The following is a 14,975-nucleotide window of genomic DNA, read 5'->3' as shown; positions in this document are numbered from 1 at the left end:
GCGTGTTTGATAACAAAAAAAATAGAACATTTTAATTAATTAAATAATTCTAAATTACCTTATGCGAAACTTACTCTTAAACTAAATCATACAAATGCTCACTTATCATTTACTACAAAATACTTTCAATATTAAGATGAAGTATTTAACAATTTTATAAACTTAATAGATTCAGATATCAAGTTTCAAGTTTTAGACTTCAAAATTCAGATTTCAGTTTTATTAAATGCACCTGAAATAACAAACTTAGAAGGAAATCCAATTGGACATGATAAAAAGAAGAGTAATAGGCCCCTGCGCAAGCATGAGCAACCGTTTCGAAGTTAGAGAGAAGTATGGAGGGAAAGAAGCTGGTGTCCAGATTTGAAAGAAGAGTGGGGGAAAGAAGAACTTGAAATGTGGTTTATCTCCTCCTGTTAATTGTGTTGTGTTCCTAAAACTTCTTTTAAGAAACTAGAATCTTGCTTCAAGGTTTAAACCAATATTGTTAAATGAAAAAGGGATCAAAAGGCAAATTTCAGCCTTAAGCCTGAACCCTTTGGAACCAATGAGCGTCTAACTTCAGTCTTCAACTTATAAAGATTCCACCATTTTGGTTGCCATTAGATCAGTTAATATTGGCATCAAACAAAAAAATTTGGGGTACAAAAGGGACCATTTTTGTCTGTTCTTTTGTCCTCTGGAAAATAATACAGAACGCTGACAATAACACAGGTTTCATGCATGTGATTTTCGTTGGAACGATTCTTGGACAAAGTAGCTAACTAGTTTACAAAGGATAGCTAGGCGTTGGGATTAGGATCACAAACGAATCGAGCCGCTCAGAAATAATTCGAGTCGAAATTGAATTGGGTAAATCGAACTTGAACTCGAGTTCAAGTTCAAAAATTTTAAACTTGTTAGCTCGCTATCTCGAATATATTTTTTTATTTTAATAATAAAATTACATATATATATTCCTAATATTTTATTATTTATTAAAAATATTATTTTATTTATTTTTAAAAATTAAAATAATTATTTTTTATTTTTTTTGAATTCAAACTCGAGCTTTAAATTAGCAGCTTGTCGAGTTCGAGTTCGAGTTTGAGCTTGATAAAATAAAGCAAGCAATTAAGGTTTTGTAGACTGTCAGCTGTCAAAACACATTCAAAGGGATGTTAAATCTACAGAAGTGACGGTCAGAAAGAGAGGTTCCAAATTGCAGTATAAGTTTGTACACTCAGAACGTGAGCATCAGCTGCCAAACTAATTCAGAAAAAGAAAGCAGTTCTTATACCAAAATGAAAAGTTACTAACATCAAATGGCATCAAAAGCCCCAAAAAAAAAATTGTATTTCCACATTTCACCGGACACATTCATCAGGGATGCCATTACAGAGGTCAGCTTGATTAGATATCAGGACCAACAATAGGTCAGATGAGCATCTCATGAAAGCCACAATATTTCATCTCTAGATATTTTAGTTGTGACTTAAACCTGTTTACTGCTCTAGCAAAATCCTGAAAAAAAAGGTTCATAACCTTAGAGAACCAACAGGAAGAATAAACTCAATTTGCTAATCACACCCTGGCATGCATAAATTATGTATTCTCTAGATTGCTAGAGCGTAGCCTCCCGTAATTGATGCTCACCTACAACAATTATATGACCTAGATAAAAAACCAGGAAAGCCAGAACTGCAAGATTAGAATGAATAGGAGCTCTGCAACCTGAAAGTACTTCTGTGATTTCCAAACAAAGGCATTTCCTCTTCCTTAACCTACAAAAGTCAGGTCCGTTGGTCAGCATCCTTTAGAAGAGACATGCAGTCACGAACAGACAATTAGCTATCTACACAAACAAGGCCATGCTTATCATCCTTCTTATCACGGTTGCAAATGCCTAAATCACATGAATAAAGCTAAATAGAGTACATTAATGTTGTGATAAAGGGAGCAATACTTCTCTTAGTAGTGGATCCTCTGGAATTGAGAGCATTTTCTAACAAATAATCTCATTGTTCTTTAATCATCTTCGCAATTCATATACTCGTGCTAGCATGCAGCTTTCAGCATGATATTGTTGCCTGCTGCAACTTTTACTTCATCTGCCACTGCCCACCAATCCAATTTGCCAAATGTCAGAAGAAAATTAAACTGATTGAACACTATAACTTAAGAAGAACACTGGGTCCAGAGAACTTGGACCACATAAATGCTTCTTTTATGATTTTCAAATCAAGGAAATGACTTCCAGATGAACATAGCATTGCATTACGCATAAGTATGTCTAGAGCACAAGTGCATCCATAAGGAAACCAAAAGGCAAGAGATAAATGGCCCATACCCTTAACAAACTAATTCTGAAAAACTCTTATGCAGTAGAGAGCAGAAGACAAGGTAGCAATAGGCATAAACAACTAACTGCACACCACTGCCAAACAAAGCTGAAGCTTGTACTACTGAAATTTGGCCCTAAAGGAAAATATCATCTCATATTTTGCATGAAGATCGAGAATCTTTCACTTTTCTTCCGTGCTCAGGCGGAACCCGTGGTTTCTTGTCTGTTGTAATTGTTTCACATGAAATTACAGACATGATTCCCTTGCAGTCTGTTACAACTTAATTGGTTCAGCAATTGGATACTGAGCAATTTTATGCACGTAAACAATTAATGAAAGTCCTATTTTCAAGCCATTTAACTGCAAGAGCAAAACTTCTGCATAATTCGGTGCTCTAATGAAACCCACTGCAATAGAAGAATCAAGAGACCATGTAATCAATTGCTAGCTAGACTCTAAACTTCTGTGTATCTCATAAATAGGTATTCCATACTACACCAACTACAACCACAACAACCTCAAATTGCCCAGAAGCATTCCTGCATGAAGGTAATTCATGTCATAAAAGCTTTGCAACTCAAACCATGCGTCATCTCTTCCAAAAATTAGTTTAGACTCCAAGAATCCTAACAGCAAACAAAGATCATTTGATTGCAGAAGCAGAAAGCTTCCTCTTAACATCATTATTACCAAGAAAACTAATGGCCTTTTGAACTAGCAAATTGTTCATCAGCTCTTCAGAAAGCAAGTCTCAAGCCATCTGAACCAGAAAAGGAACTTATGGCCTTTTTACCAGTTTCCCGGGATTAGGCACTAGACAGCTGCACCCAACTGCTCCCTGGAACCTTCTTTAAACCTTTTTTGTTCATGGAAACTCTAAGGTCATTAGTGTCACTCCAATAGCCAGAAAGAGAGCACATACTCCCAGCAAGCACATAATTTGCTCCAACGTCAGGCTCTATTTTAAGAAGAAGTTGCTGAAGATGTTTTTCTTCACAAACAATACGGCCATGATATCTGCATGAACTGATGAAGCTCCTCAATACAACAGAATTAGGCTCCATAGGCATGCTCTTTATAACATGATAAGCTTCTTCGATCTTTCCAGCACGACCAAACATGTCCACCAAGCAACCATAATGTTCCATGGTTGGCCTGATGTTATGAACCTTTACCATTTTATCAAAATAATCTTTTCCCTCATCAACAAGACCCATGTGACTACATGCAGAAAGAACTGCAGAAAATGACTTACTATCAGGCTGCAGGCCAGCTTCTTCCATTTTTGAAAACAATGACATAGCTTCTTCCCCAAAGCCATTATCTGCAAGGCTAGAAATCATGACAGTCCAAGACTGCAAATTTTTATGACTTATTGAATCAAAAATAAGGAACGCTTCCAGCATGTGACCACATTTTGCATACATCTCAAGAAGAGCAGTTCCCAGTTCAACATTCAATCCAACACCGTTAGTTAGAATGTGGGAATGAATGGATTCTCCAAGCTTGACATTGAGGAGACGAGTACATGCAGCAAGCAGGCTAACCAAAGTGATGGAGTTTGGCTTCTCATGTTGTATGATCATGTCTTGGAAAACAGTTATAGCATTTACAGGACAGTTACTGTAATCATTCAAAGTCAAGTTATAAGTCAAACAAAAACTTCAAGACTATAAAATGTTAAAATATTGGAAACAGAGCCTTAACTACATGCTAAAGAATACAAAGGAAGTAAAAGATAATCCTTAGCCAACAATAAAATCATCAGATACCATTCCACCACTTCAATTTTCATTTTGAGACCAACAATCAGCGCAATTTCACAAGACGACTGCCATGAGTCCCCATATAACAAGTTCTCAAGGGTGTCTAGCACTTAATCGATCAAGCTAACTTGTAAACAAGGTCAGCTGTAAACAGTGTGGAAGAAAGTTTTTTTACAGTGATCGTATCTACATCCATACAAGCTATAAGGCACCTAAAACCTAGAAAATAGTAGATAATGAATTGAAGGAGCAGTGCCCATAAAGAGTCTTAGAGTATAAATTTTAGGCACCTTATATTATAAACATTAAGAATATGCTGCAGTTAATAAGATTGAGACTCATTCATTTGGAAAAGTAGATTAATTTTTATTGCCTTTTCCTACCATATACCAAAACCTTCATCTTCAATTCTTGATAATTAAATATTATAATAATGTTTTCAGGAGTCCAGTAATTAAAATGCAATAAGTTGTATATAACTCTATGATCGTGTAAAAGCATATTGTGACTAATAGAGCTTGAACAAGTTGTTTAGGGAGTTAAACCATATCCCCTGGCCAGAATTAGCAGAAAGTAAAAGCAAAAGAAAGAATGAAGAGCATAAGCAAAGTACCACAAGATCAATTGAAGTATGTACGATCTATGCACAAGTCATTATCTTTCAATGGATTTTGTGCAGCATGATATTTACGCATTATAATAGCCTTTTTTACTGGAAGCCAAAAAATATTAATAACATTAATGGACGTCCAAAAACATAGGAGTCGACTAAGAAGTCTGACTTCCATACTCCAACTGATTTTCTCCTTCCCTTCCCTAAAACAAAAGTACACTCCGTAGTTGGGCTTTCTCCCATGAACAACCCCACTACGACTCATTGCAAAGGAAGTTAGGTGTTTCGAAGATAAATTACGAACCCCTAATTGCTGAGACAAGTAAGAAGGAAATAAAACAAAAGAATTAGCATTACTTCGGTAACTGATTAAGGATAGAACGTACCAATTAACATAAGAAGCAATCATAGAACTCCAAGAAACCACATCTCTGTGAGACATTTCATCAAACACTTGCCTCGAATACGCAATCAGATGAAGCCCTCCATACATTCTGAGCAGTGTATTGCATATATGTAAATCCCAATCAAAACCCATTTTCAACACCATTGAATGCAGAGTCCCACCTAGTCCAACCATTGAGAAACGCCCGCAAGCTTTGAGCACAAAAGGGTATGTATATTTATCGGGTTTTATCCCAAATCTTTGAAGATCAACGAACATTTTTACCGACTCTAACGGTATTGAGCTCTTTGAATACCCTTTAATCAGTGTATTCCAAGCAAAACGTGATGGTGTAATCGGTGATTTGTCAAAGATTTCTCTTGAAATTTGTAGTGATATTAAAGACGAGGCAAGTATAAGTCTAGAAAAGAAGTGTTCTTGATGATCTAGAGCCGTTTTGATGCTGAGAGATTGCAGTTGAAGAAGATGACCAGTGGTTTTTGACCGTTGTAACAGGGTCTCAATCTGGCGGGAAATCATCAGACTTTACACCGATTTTTTTTTTCTTTTGCCGTTCTTGATGAGGACCAATTTTAACTGAATTTTGATATCATTATACTATGCGTAAACTTGTGGCATTTGTACCTGCGGTTTCCAAATTACCGTATACAATGTCAGAAGGGGGCACATGACATGACATGTAAATTTAACGAGTTGGAGCCTGAATTTGGTGTAATCTGTGATCACTCTATTTTGGGTGAAAGTGTGAAACTTCATATGCTTGACAAAATCGATGCCAGTAGCCAACGATCGGATCGGATCCGAAGTAGGCAGTTATCGAGTTATCGAGTCGAATCGAGTAACTAACTACGCGAGCATTAATTAAATAAAAGGGTAAAAAATCTCAATAGCCATTAAACTATTGACGGGATTATATTTTGGCCATTGAACTATTTTTTATCAATAATTGATCACTAAACAATTTAATCCGTAAATTCGTAATATTTTACCGTTAATTGCTCTTTTAAGTTCTGAAATTAGCATTACACGCCGTGGCAATATCCGGAGGCAATTTTGTCCAACAATTTGCTAAGGACACAGAGGTACAATCAAAACAAAGTGATTGGTCCCTGCTACTAGTTTGGAGCCTATCTTTTTTGTCCTAAATCGACATTTAAAATTGTACTCGAGCACCAATTAGTAGTACTTGATTAATTAGGAGGCCTAGCCGGGGTGGAGACGCGATCTCAAATCTCTACTACTGTCCACGGTGTCTAGGATCCATGGCGCCCATCGGAAGTGGGGTGGTTGCGGTTGCACCGGCTTCCTGCTTTTGGCCTTATACAGATATCTACGGTCACCAGAAAATGTCCTCCAATTACCTGAGGGGAAGAATATCTAGCAGAAGAAGAAGCGCAGCGAGATCATTACCCCGATACTCCAACAGGTCTAAAGCGGGTGCTTCATAGCTGAGCTGCAGGCAACCGGCTGTCTCAGCTGTTGCCTGCAGCTCAGCTGAACCACCACCAGGACAAAGTTCGGTACTCCTCCCCCACGTCAACAACGGCAACAGGCAGCAGCCCCATCTCTCTACTACTACCAAACAAGAAGCAGCAGCGGCAACGGGAGAGGTTGTGATCATGTGATGAGTCCTGGTTTAATAGACTAATTTCGAGTATCGGAGGATTTGGTCCTCCGATCCGAGGCTGACGCTGGGCCTTCGCGCTGGTTTTGTCTTTTGGACCGCCTCTCCTGCCCTCCCTCTCACTCTGCCTCTTCACTAATAGGATTAGTAAATTGCTGGACAAAATTGCCCCGGACATTGCCACGCGTAATACTAATTTCAGAACTTAAGAGCAATTAACGACTAAATGATCACGGATTCACGGATTAAATTATTTAGTAGTCAATTATTGACAAAAAATAATTCAATGACCAAAACATGATCCCACCAATAGTTTAATGGCCGTCGAGATTTTTTATTCTAAATAAAAATATTCAAACTCGAATTTAAACTGATTGAGTTCTTTAAAATTGAGCTTGAACTCGACAAAATCGAGCTTAATTGAACTCAATCAAGTTCAATTGAATTTTTAAGATTAGTTTTTAATAAATTTCAAAATTTTAAAATAAATAATTAAAAATTATATTATAAATACAATACTCAATACGCATTACGAATACTCGAGTTTTGATTTTTTTTCACTCGAACTAAACTCAATTACCTTATCAAGTAACACGAACTCGACTCGAACTTGGCAACTCGATCAATGTCGAGTTCGAGTCGAGCCTTTAACGCAGTTACTCGCAAGTCTAAATCAAATAACATGATTAATTTATATTTCTAATTGGAACTCGAATAGAATCAAATAAATCAAGCAAAATCCAATTTTGAGAATCAAATAATATGATTAATTTATACCCTTAATTAGAAGCACTGAACATAAGTGTAATAATAAGAAATTCTAAAGGCTCTCAAAAAAAGACCTCTCTCTTATAGACAGAAACACACACATCTAATTAAATTAGAAACATTCAGAAAGTTAACAGCTAAACGACTCAGAAGAGTAATTTAAGGGGATACATAAGAAACCCACGTCCAATTAATTGATGACAGGAGGAGACTCCTATGAGCCTTAAACCCAAATTGAAGAATCAACATCTAACCGACGTGGGAGGGAAAGTCCCCCGGGCATCCCTCAAACAGCGCACCCTCACCAAATTCTTCTCGTACCGAATTGAATCGCGTGAAAATTCTTTTAAGCAAAATTTTGGGGATGGACGCGTATACTTTGTCCAGCGCTGGACGTGTCAGATTTTCTTTCGAAAAGTTGTGGAACTGTGACCTATTTCGGACATTTTCCATTCCACAGCTCGCAATGACTAGAGTTTGGAGCCACTGGCCATTTGGTCCAGTGGTCATCACCATTAAAGGTGATGCTGGAGGTCAGGAGTTCAATCCCTGCCTCCCACAAATTTGTCACAATTTATGGCGGTCTTAATTGACCTTCATCGATGGAGTCTGTACTCATATCGAACCCCCTTCCCTTCCCCTTAGACTAGGCTAGATTAGGTTATAGGACATCTATCGTTGCGACAAAAAAAAAAAGACTAGAGTTTGGTGACATAGATTTGTCGTTTGCACCTTGGGAAAATGTAGGCCACAAACCACATGTCACTGTCATGGACTCGTGGGGTCATTGTCTGCTTTTGTCTTTCTGAACTTTGACCTCTTGAACCATTCTGAAATCTGAACTCTTTGCATTTCACTATACAGATACACAGAAGGCAGAAAGCTACAACATGGATGAGCTCTTGAACCCCTTTTGGAATCCTTCTTCTATGGATCATTGAAAAACCAACAACCCTTATTCGAGTCTTTTAATTGGCTAAAAGAGGGGCTTTGAAGGACAATTTTTGAAGCTAGGAAATGCAATCCCAGACAGTATCAAAGATGGAAAAAAACCAGTCTTTACTCATCCATGGTGATGATCTTAGAGGAAGATATTCAGTTTCTGAGTTCATCAGTCTCATGCCAAGTCAACTTTCTCTGTCAGACCAAAAGTCCATCTCCCATCTTATGATCTTCTGTAGCCAAGATGAATCTATTCAATTCAACAACAACAAAGGGATTGAAGCAATCAAAGAAAATATCAAATCTGCACTTGAGGGTTTGGATGTTTTTCTCTTCCCCACTTTAGTGCAACTGTGGATGCCCAAAACAATAGGCACCCAGCAGCTTCTTGAAACTACAGATCTTCCTTTTGGTATTAGTCTGCTCACCGAAGGACTCTGTTTGTATAGGAAGCGTTGTTTGGAACACAGATATGAGCTTGATTGTCAAGAAGAGCTTGGTCCTGTTGGACGGGTTTTTAGAAATGGGGTTCCAGAATTTAGTCCATATGTGTCTTGTTACTCATCTAAAGAGTTTAAACTGAGGGATGCTGCTGTTAGATGTGGTGTAAATGGATACTTGGCTTTGCCAGTTTTTGAGTCAGTTAGGGATCAATGCGTCGGTGTGCTTGAGCTGGTTACTTCTTGGGATGGGAATTGTTACTTTACTGATGCGATTGGAAAAGTTATTGATGATGCTTTCAAGGTTCGATCTCTAGCTCAACCCATTATTCACCAAGAATAAAGTACTAGCATGTTTAATTCCTCTCTTCATATGGAAATTGTGCTTCTATTGTAAATTTTGCTAAAAAAAACCTGCTAATTTTTCTTGTAGTAAATGTTTTGGTCTTGGATGCAAGGGGAACAAGCTTCTCTTTTGAGCTTTTTCTGTTTTGTAACTCCTTGTTCTTTAGAAATTGGAAGTGACGCGAAGATCATTTCTTCTTTTGTTTTCTGCCAGCAAATAATATGTTTATTCAAAAGAATCAGCTAATTGAGCTTTTACAAAGGTTGTCATCAAATTTCATTACTTTCATGCCCTGAAAAATTGTCTTAGCAAGATTCTCATATCACTGGATGAAATCAGGAAGTCAAAAGGATTGCAAAAGTTCTGTCAGTTGAAGTAATCAGTGCTTCTTGTGCTACAGAGTCATTTTCAGATACATTAGCTGTAGGCCTTCTTGGAACTTGGCTAACACATTTCCTGCAATGTCAGCTGTCATCAAATAATTGGAGTTTTTCTGAGCTGAAGCTATCTATTTTGTGCATAATTGACATCTCTGGCTTGAAGTGGAGGATATTTGAAGTGGCATAGCTTCTGCTGAACTCTATGATAGTGAAAGTTCTTATGAATTCTTGCTTTCGCACTATAACAATGACTTATTCAAGTCTAAGCTATGATCTATGGTCTGAGCTATAACTCATGGTGTTGGAAAACTTTTCATGTGAAGAACAAGAACTTTCTATTTGACTTGTTTATGTTTCAATTACTATGCTGTATGGCTGGCATGATGATCCTGTGAAGATCCCCCGTTAGTGAAGATCCCCCTTAAATAGCAAAGGGGTTTCAGCTTCACATCCATCAGATAGGATTCTGTGTTAGTACTGTTCTTGTTGGGTTCTTGTATAGTTGAATCCGGTCATAAAGCTGTCATGTTTACCTGCATTGCATGCTACAAGTCTTAATAGAAAATTTCATTCCAATTTCTGAAATCATTTCGCTATGATAATCTCAAAAATGTATAGTGATAGTTATATTCTTTCCTGCAGGCCGTAGGACTGAGGATTTGTGATGCACATTTGTCACTTCACAAGGATAGAGTAAGTGGTGACTGCATCTAACCACATTTTTTTCACATATATCAGTTAAGTTCTTTTATTGCTGACTCACTTTTCGTACTGTATGATTCCTTTTCTGACTGATAATGTCCAAAGCAGATTTCTCAGCATGAATTTGACCTCAGTCAAATTGAGAACGGTTTGAATGCATTCTGTCATGCACACTGTATACGTTTTGCTCAGACCTGGTTCACAAGCACTGGAGAGAACCATAATGAAAGTGTCATGTGCACAAGTGAAAGGGGATCAGTTATGTCAGTCAAGAAGGTTTCCTCCTTCCAAAAGGATTGCATTCAGTTTGGCTTAAAGAAAGGACAAAGTGTTGTCTGGAGTGCATTTACATCTGGTGCTTCATGCTTCTGCAAAGATGTGAAACAGTTAAGTATTGATGAGTACCCCCTAGTACTTAGTGCACGCAAAGTTAACTTAACTGGCTCTTTTGCTGTCTGTCTGCAAAGTAGATCCACAGGAAATGAAGTTTATGTGCTAGAGTTTTTTCTGTGCCCCTACCAACCTTCTTATGGGAAACCATGGACCCTCTTGAAAGCTTTTTTAGCTGCAGTACAGCAGAACTTTCAGAGTTTCAAGGTTGCATCTGTACAAGAATCAGGGGCGGATACACCTTTGAACATAATTAAACTTGATAGACTGGATGAATCTTTGGAAATGTGTGCAACAACCGGATCTCAACCGTTGCTGAGATTCTCACATAACAAATGTGAGAATGTACGAACACAGGACAATCTTCCTGTTCTTCAAAATAATGAAGACATGGTAAAGGCACCAGGATTGAAGGTTCTCAGAAACCAGTCAAGAAGGCAACTTGAAGATGCTGAGTGTATGTCTGATAGTGAGTTTGCTATCTTGAATTTGAACCTAGCTTTCAGTATGACTGCATTGTTCATTTGCTTATATGGCTGACAAGATCACCTGGTATTAATCTTGATTCAAATTCTCATTTTTACAGTTGTCATACATGAAGAAAAGCAGTTATGCAGAGAGCGTAGCATTGATAGACAGACCAACAAGAGAAAAGCTGATCGTTCCCTTTCTCACGAAGATGTAAGAGAATTTGAAAACCACAATAAGAGAACACGTAATAGAGACCAAGCACGTTCTGATTTACCTCCTGATGAAGGCACTACTTCTGTTTCTCACCCTGCAGCACCAGCACCAGAAAATGAAGGCACAATTATGATAAAGGCAGCATTTAAGGAAGGCATGATTAAGTTTCCACTCTCTCTCTCATCAGGGATAATGGATTTTGAGAAAGAAGTGACAAAGAGGTTAAATTTGACAACTGGAAGCTTTGAGATCAAGTATCAAAAGGAAGATAATAACTGCATTTTAGTATCCAATGATGTGGACTTGCAGAAATTGATGTTTGATATGATGTCACAAAGGAAGAATACAGTCAAAGTTCTTCTTGAGCCTACTCAGAATCAACACCTTGAAATTTCCAGGGGTTCTGTTGGGAGCCCTATGCTGCAGATAAATCCAGTGCAGAACGAGAGTATAAAGGCACCATCAGCGCCAGAAAATGAAGGCACAATTATGATAAAGGCATCATTTAAGGAAGACATGATTAAGTTTCCACTCTCTCTCTCATCAGGGATGATGGATTTTGAGAAAGAAGTGACAAAGAGGTTAAATTTGACAACTGGAAGTTTTGAGATCAAGTATCAAAATGAAGATAATAACTGCATTTTAGTATCCAATGATGTGGACTTGCAGAAGTTGATGTTTGATATGATGTCACAAAGGAAGAATACAATCAAAGTTCTTCTTGAGCCTACTCAGAATCAACACCTTGAAAGTTCCAGGGATTCTGTTGGGAGCCCCATGCTGCAGATAAATCCAGTGCAGAATGAGAGTATAAAGGCACCACCAGCACCAGAAAATGAAGGCACAATTATGATAAAGGCAGCATTTAAGGAAGACATGATTAAGTTTCCACTCTCTCTCTCATCAGGGATAATGGATTTTGAGAAAGAAGTGACAAAGAGGTTAAATTTGACAACTGGAAGTTTTGATATCAAGTATCAAAAGGAAGATAATAACTGCATTTTAGTATCCAATGATGTGGACTTGCAGAAGTTGATGTTTGATATGATGTCACAAAGGAAGAATACAATCAAAGTTCTTCTTGAGCCTACTCAGAATCAACACCTTGAAAGTTCCAGGGATTCTGTTGGGAGCCCTATGCTGCAGATAAATCCAGTGCAGAAAGAGAGGATCATGACCATAAAGGCAACATATAAAGAGGAGACTGTAGAGCTTCAGGTTTCCCTTTCTTCAAAATTGATGGAACTGAAAAATGAAGTCATGAAGCAGTTCAAGTTAAGTGGTGACAGCTTTGACATCAAGTGTCTAGCTGAGCCCAATGAATGGATTCCATTGACCAGCGACAATGATTTGCATAATTGTGTGACTATCATGAAACCACAGGAAAACCCAACAATCAGACTTGCTGTTGAGCCATGCACCAATCAGATTCCTGAGGAAGTTGCTACTTCTGCTTCACCTCCTATGCCACAAGCTATGACAAAGCAAAATGAAAGCCTCATGACAATAAAGGCAACATACAAAGAAGTCATGATAAAGTTTCAGCTCTCTCTTTCATCTGGACTGATGCAACTCAGAGATGCGATAAAGAAACGGCTCAACCTGAGTGGTGAAAGTTATGAGATCAAGTATCAAGATGTCAATAACAATTGGATTTGTCTATCCAGAGATGCAGATTTGCAGAGTCATTTAAGAGCTATGAGATCATCAGACAGGTCAACAGTCAGACTTCATATTGAGCCCTTGAAGACATAGCCTCAAAAGGTTCACTATGCTTACTGTTTCAGTTTGAACTTCATTTTGTGGAACATATATACGGGAGCCACAAATAATTTCTTAATCTTCAATATCTAGCTTGTGTGAGAGGGATCAACCTACACATAAATTTTATTGTACAATTAACTACCAACCTGTTGGGGAAAAAAATCTACCTAAATTCTACAGGATCTTTTGTTCCAACTAGTCAACAAGTAACATAGGATAATGGCAGTATTGAAACCATGCCCAGATTAACACCAGAAAGTATACTTCTTGAATTGAATTTTCAACACAGTCTCTCTTGCAAATTCTCATATAAATTTCAAAAATGCAAATTTCGAAAGATCATCTTTGAGAGCTGCATTTTATGGGGGAAAATCATTCAACTGTGTGGATATCCAAATGAACTTATTACAATTCAAATTAGATAGATGCCTGAATTTATGGTAGGAGAGTTGAATGGATGCAATTTCAAATGCAAAACCATGCTACCACGGAAAATCACACAACAAATGTTGGGCATTCATTGGATGCTCTACTAGAGGTGTCTAAATATTTCAATGGATAGGATCTAGGTTTGATCCTTTTGATTTAGATCCAGATCCATTAAATTTAGTTAGACCTAAATCCAGACCCAAAGCCTTATGGGCCTGAAAAAATAAATCCAAATCCAAACCCTTCTAAATCTGAATACCCAATGAGTGCTCGCTATATTTTTCTAATACACTAAAGTAAAAATATGCAGATTTCAAAAAAAAATAAACATCATCCAATTTTTATTTTAAATAATAAGGTTAATATTCAAGAAGTTAAATGCAATATTATGAACTCAAAAAGTAACTATTATTGATAATTTTGATTTATTTTTAATACTTCAATTGTATCTACATCCAATCTTTCATTTATTTGCGTTTACTTTTTCAGTTTTTCTTCTTTTTCTGAAAAAGTTTGTACTAATTACAATAACAACTAGGATTAACTTGAAAAAAGAAAACAATCATGAAATCTTACTGTATTCGATCCAATGACCATAGAATATTAGAATATTTTAAAATTTACTTATATATATAATTTAATTATATATACATGCGTTTGGTAAGATCTGGTATGGGTTTGGATTTAAATATGAATTATAGAAAATCAAATCCTACCCGAATACATAACTCTTTTATAGGGTCTGAGTCTAAGTAGGATCTAGATTTGATAAATTAAAAGGTTATTATCACTTTATCCCCTTAAACTATATCACAACTATCAGTTTACCCCCTAACATTATCTTTTAATCACTTTACCCCCATAAGTAATTCAATTCAACATGTTAAGAAATTTTGGACAAAAATACTCTTTTATTTTATGGCATTATTACATTGTTATTATCAATTTATTCGTTTAGATTATAGTGATACAGTCACTTTAGTTTCTAATATTATTTTCTAGGCATTTTACCTCATCGTTAATCTAACTAGTATGGTCAAAAAATTTTAAATATATTTACCCTTTTTATATATAATTAAAAATAAGAAGTTGGAATGGTTATTCTTTTTTTTCACTTTAAGAGATTGAAAAATATAAAAATAAAAGGATTTTCTCAAATTTCTTTTCTTCACACTTATTAATGCTAGGAAAAGAAAAAAGGATAGAAAAGAAGAAGAAAGAAAATTCGATTTTGCAAAGAAATAAAATAAAGAAAAGTATAACATTATCATATTACATTAAAATTGTCGGGATTAGGATTGGAATTTGGTAGTAAACAGAAAAGTGAAATAATTTTAAAATAATAAAAATATTTAATTCTTTCTTATTTGTAATTTTTAAAAAAAGAATTGAGCTCT

General features: G+C 36.6%; 2 protein-coding genes across 4 annotated transcripts; one reads left to right on the top strand and one right to left on the bottom strand.

Annotated features, from left to right (window-relative positions):
• Positions 1-1,980: 1,980 nt before the first annotated feature.
• LOC113723311 (pentatricopeptide repeat-containing protein At2g02980, chloroplastic-like) lies at positions 1,981-5,946 on the bottom strand. Its single transcript, XM_027246473.2, has 3 exons — positions 5,090-5,946; positions 2,330-3,947; positions 1,981-2,096 (listed from the first exon to the last, which is right to left on the bottom strand). The coding sequence occupies exons 1-2, from the start codon at positions 5,626-5,628 to the stop codon at positions 3,131-3,133; spliced, it is 1,356 nt and encodes a 451-aa protein (XP_027102274.2). The 5' UTR covers positions 5,629-5,946; the 3' UTR covers positions 1,981-2,096; positions 2,330-3,130.
• A 2,303-nt stretch (positions 5,947-8,249) lies between these two features.
• LOC113700288 (protein NLP6) lies at positions 8,250-13,331 on the top strand. 3 transcript variants are annotated; one of them, XM_027220757.2, is made up of 5 exons: positions 8,250-9,187; positions 10,252-10,302; positions 10,420-10,697; positions 10,782-11,170; positions 11,288-13,331. In XM_027220757.2, exons 1-5 carry the CDS (start codon positions 8,519-8,521, stop codon positions 13,138-13,140), a joined length of 3,240 nt encoding a protein of 1,079 aa, XP_027076558.1. In that variant the 5' UTR covers positions 8,250-8,518; the 3' UTR covers positions 13,141-13,331. The 3 variants fall into 3 exon arrangements, with proteins under 3 accessions (XP_027076558.1, XP_027076557.1, XP_027076556.1); XM_027220756.2 differs by having other exon boundaries at positions 8,251-9,187; positions 10,420-11,158; XM_027220755.2 differs by having other exon boundaries at positions 8,251-9,187; positions 10,420-11,170.
• The last annotated feature ends 1,644 nt before the right edge of the window (positions 13,332-14,975 follow it).

This window comes from Coffea arabica, chromosome 1e (assembly GCF_036785885.1).
Source record: "Coffea arabica cultivar ET-39 chromosome 1e, Coffea Arabica ET-39 HiFi, whole genome shotgun sequence".
Lineage (NCBI taxonomy): Eukaryota > Viridiplantae > Streptophyta > Magnoliopsida > Gentianales > Rubiaceae > Coffea > Coffea arabica.
The sequence above is the reverse complement of the archived record's forward strand: the minus strand, read 5'-3'. Positions and strand labels throughout refer to the sequence as shown.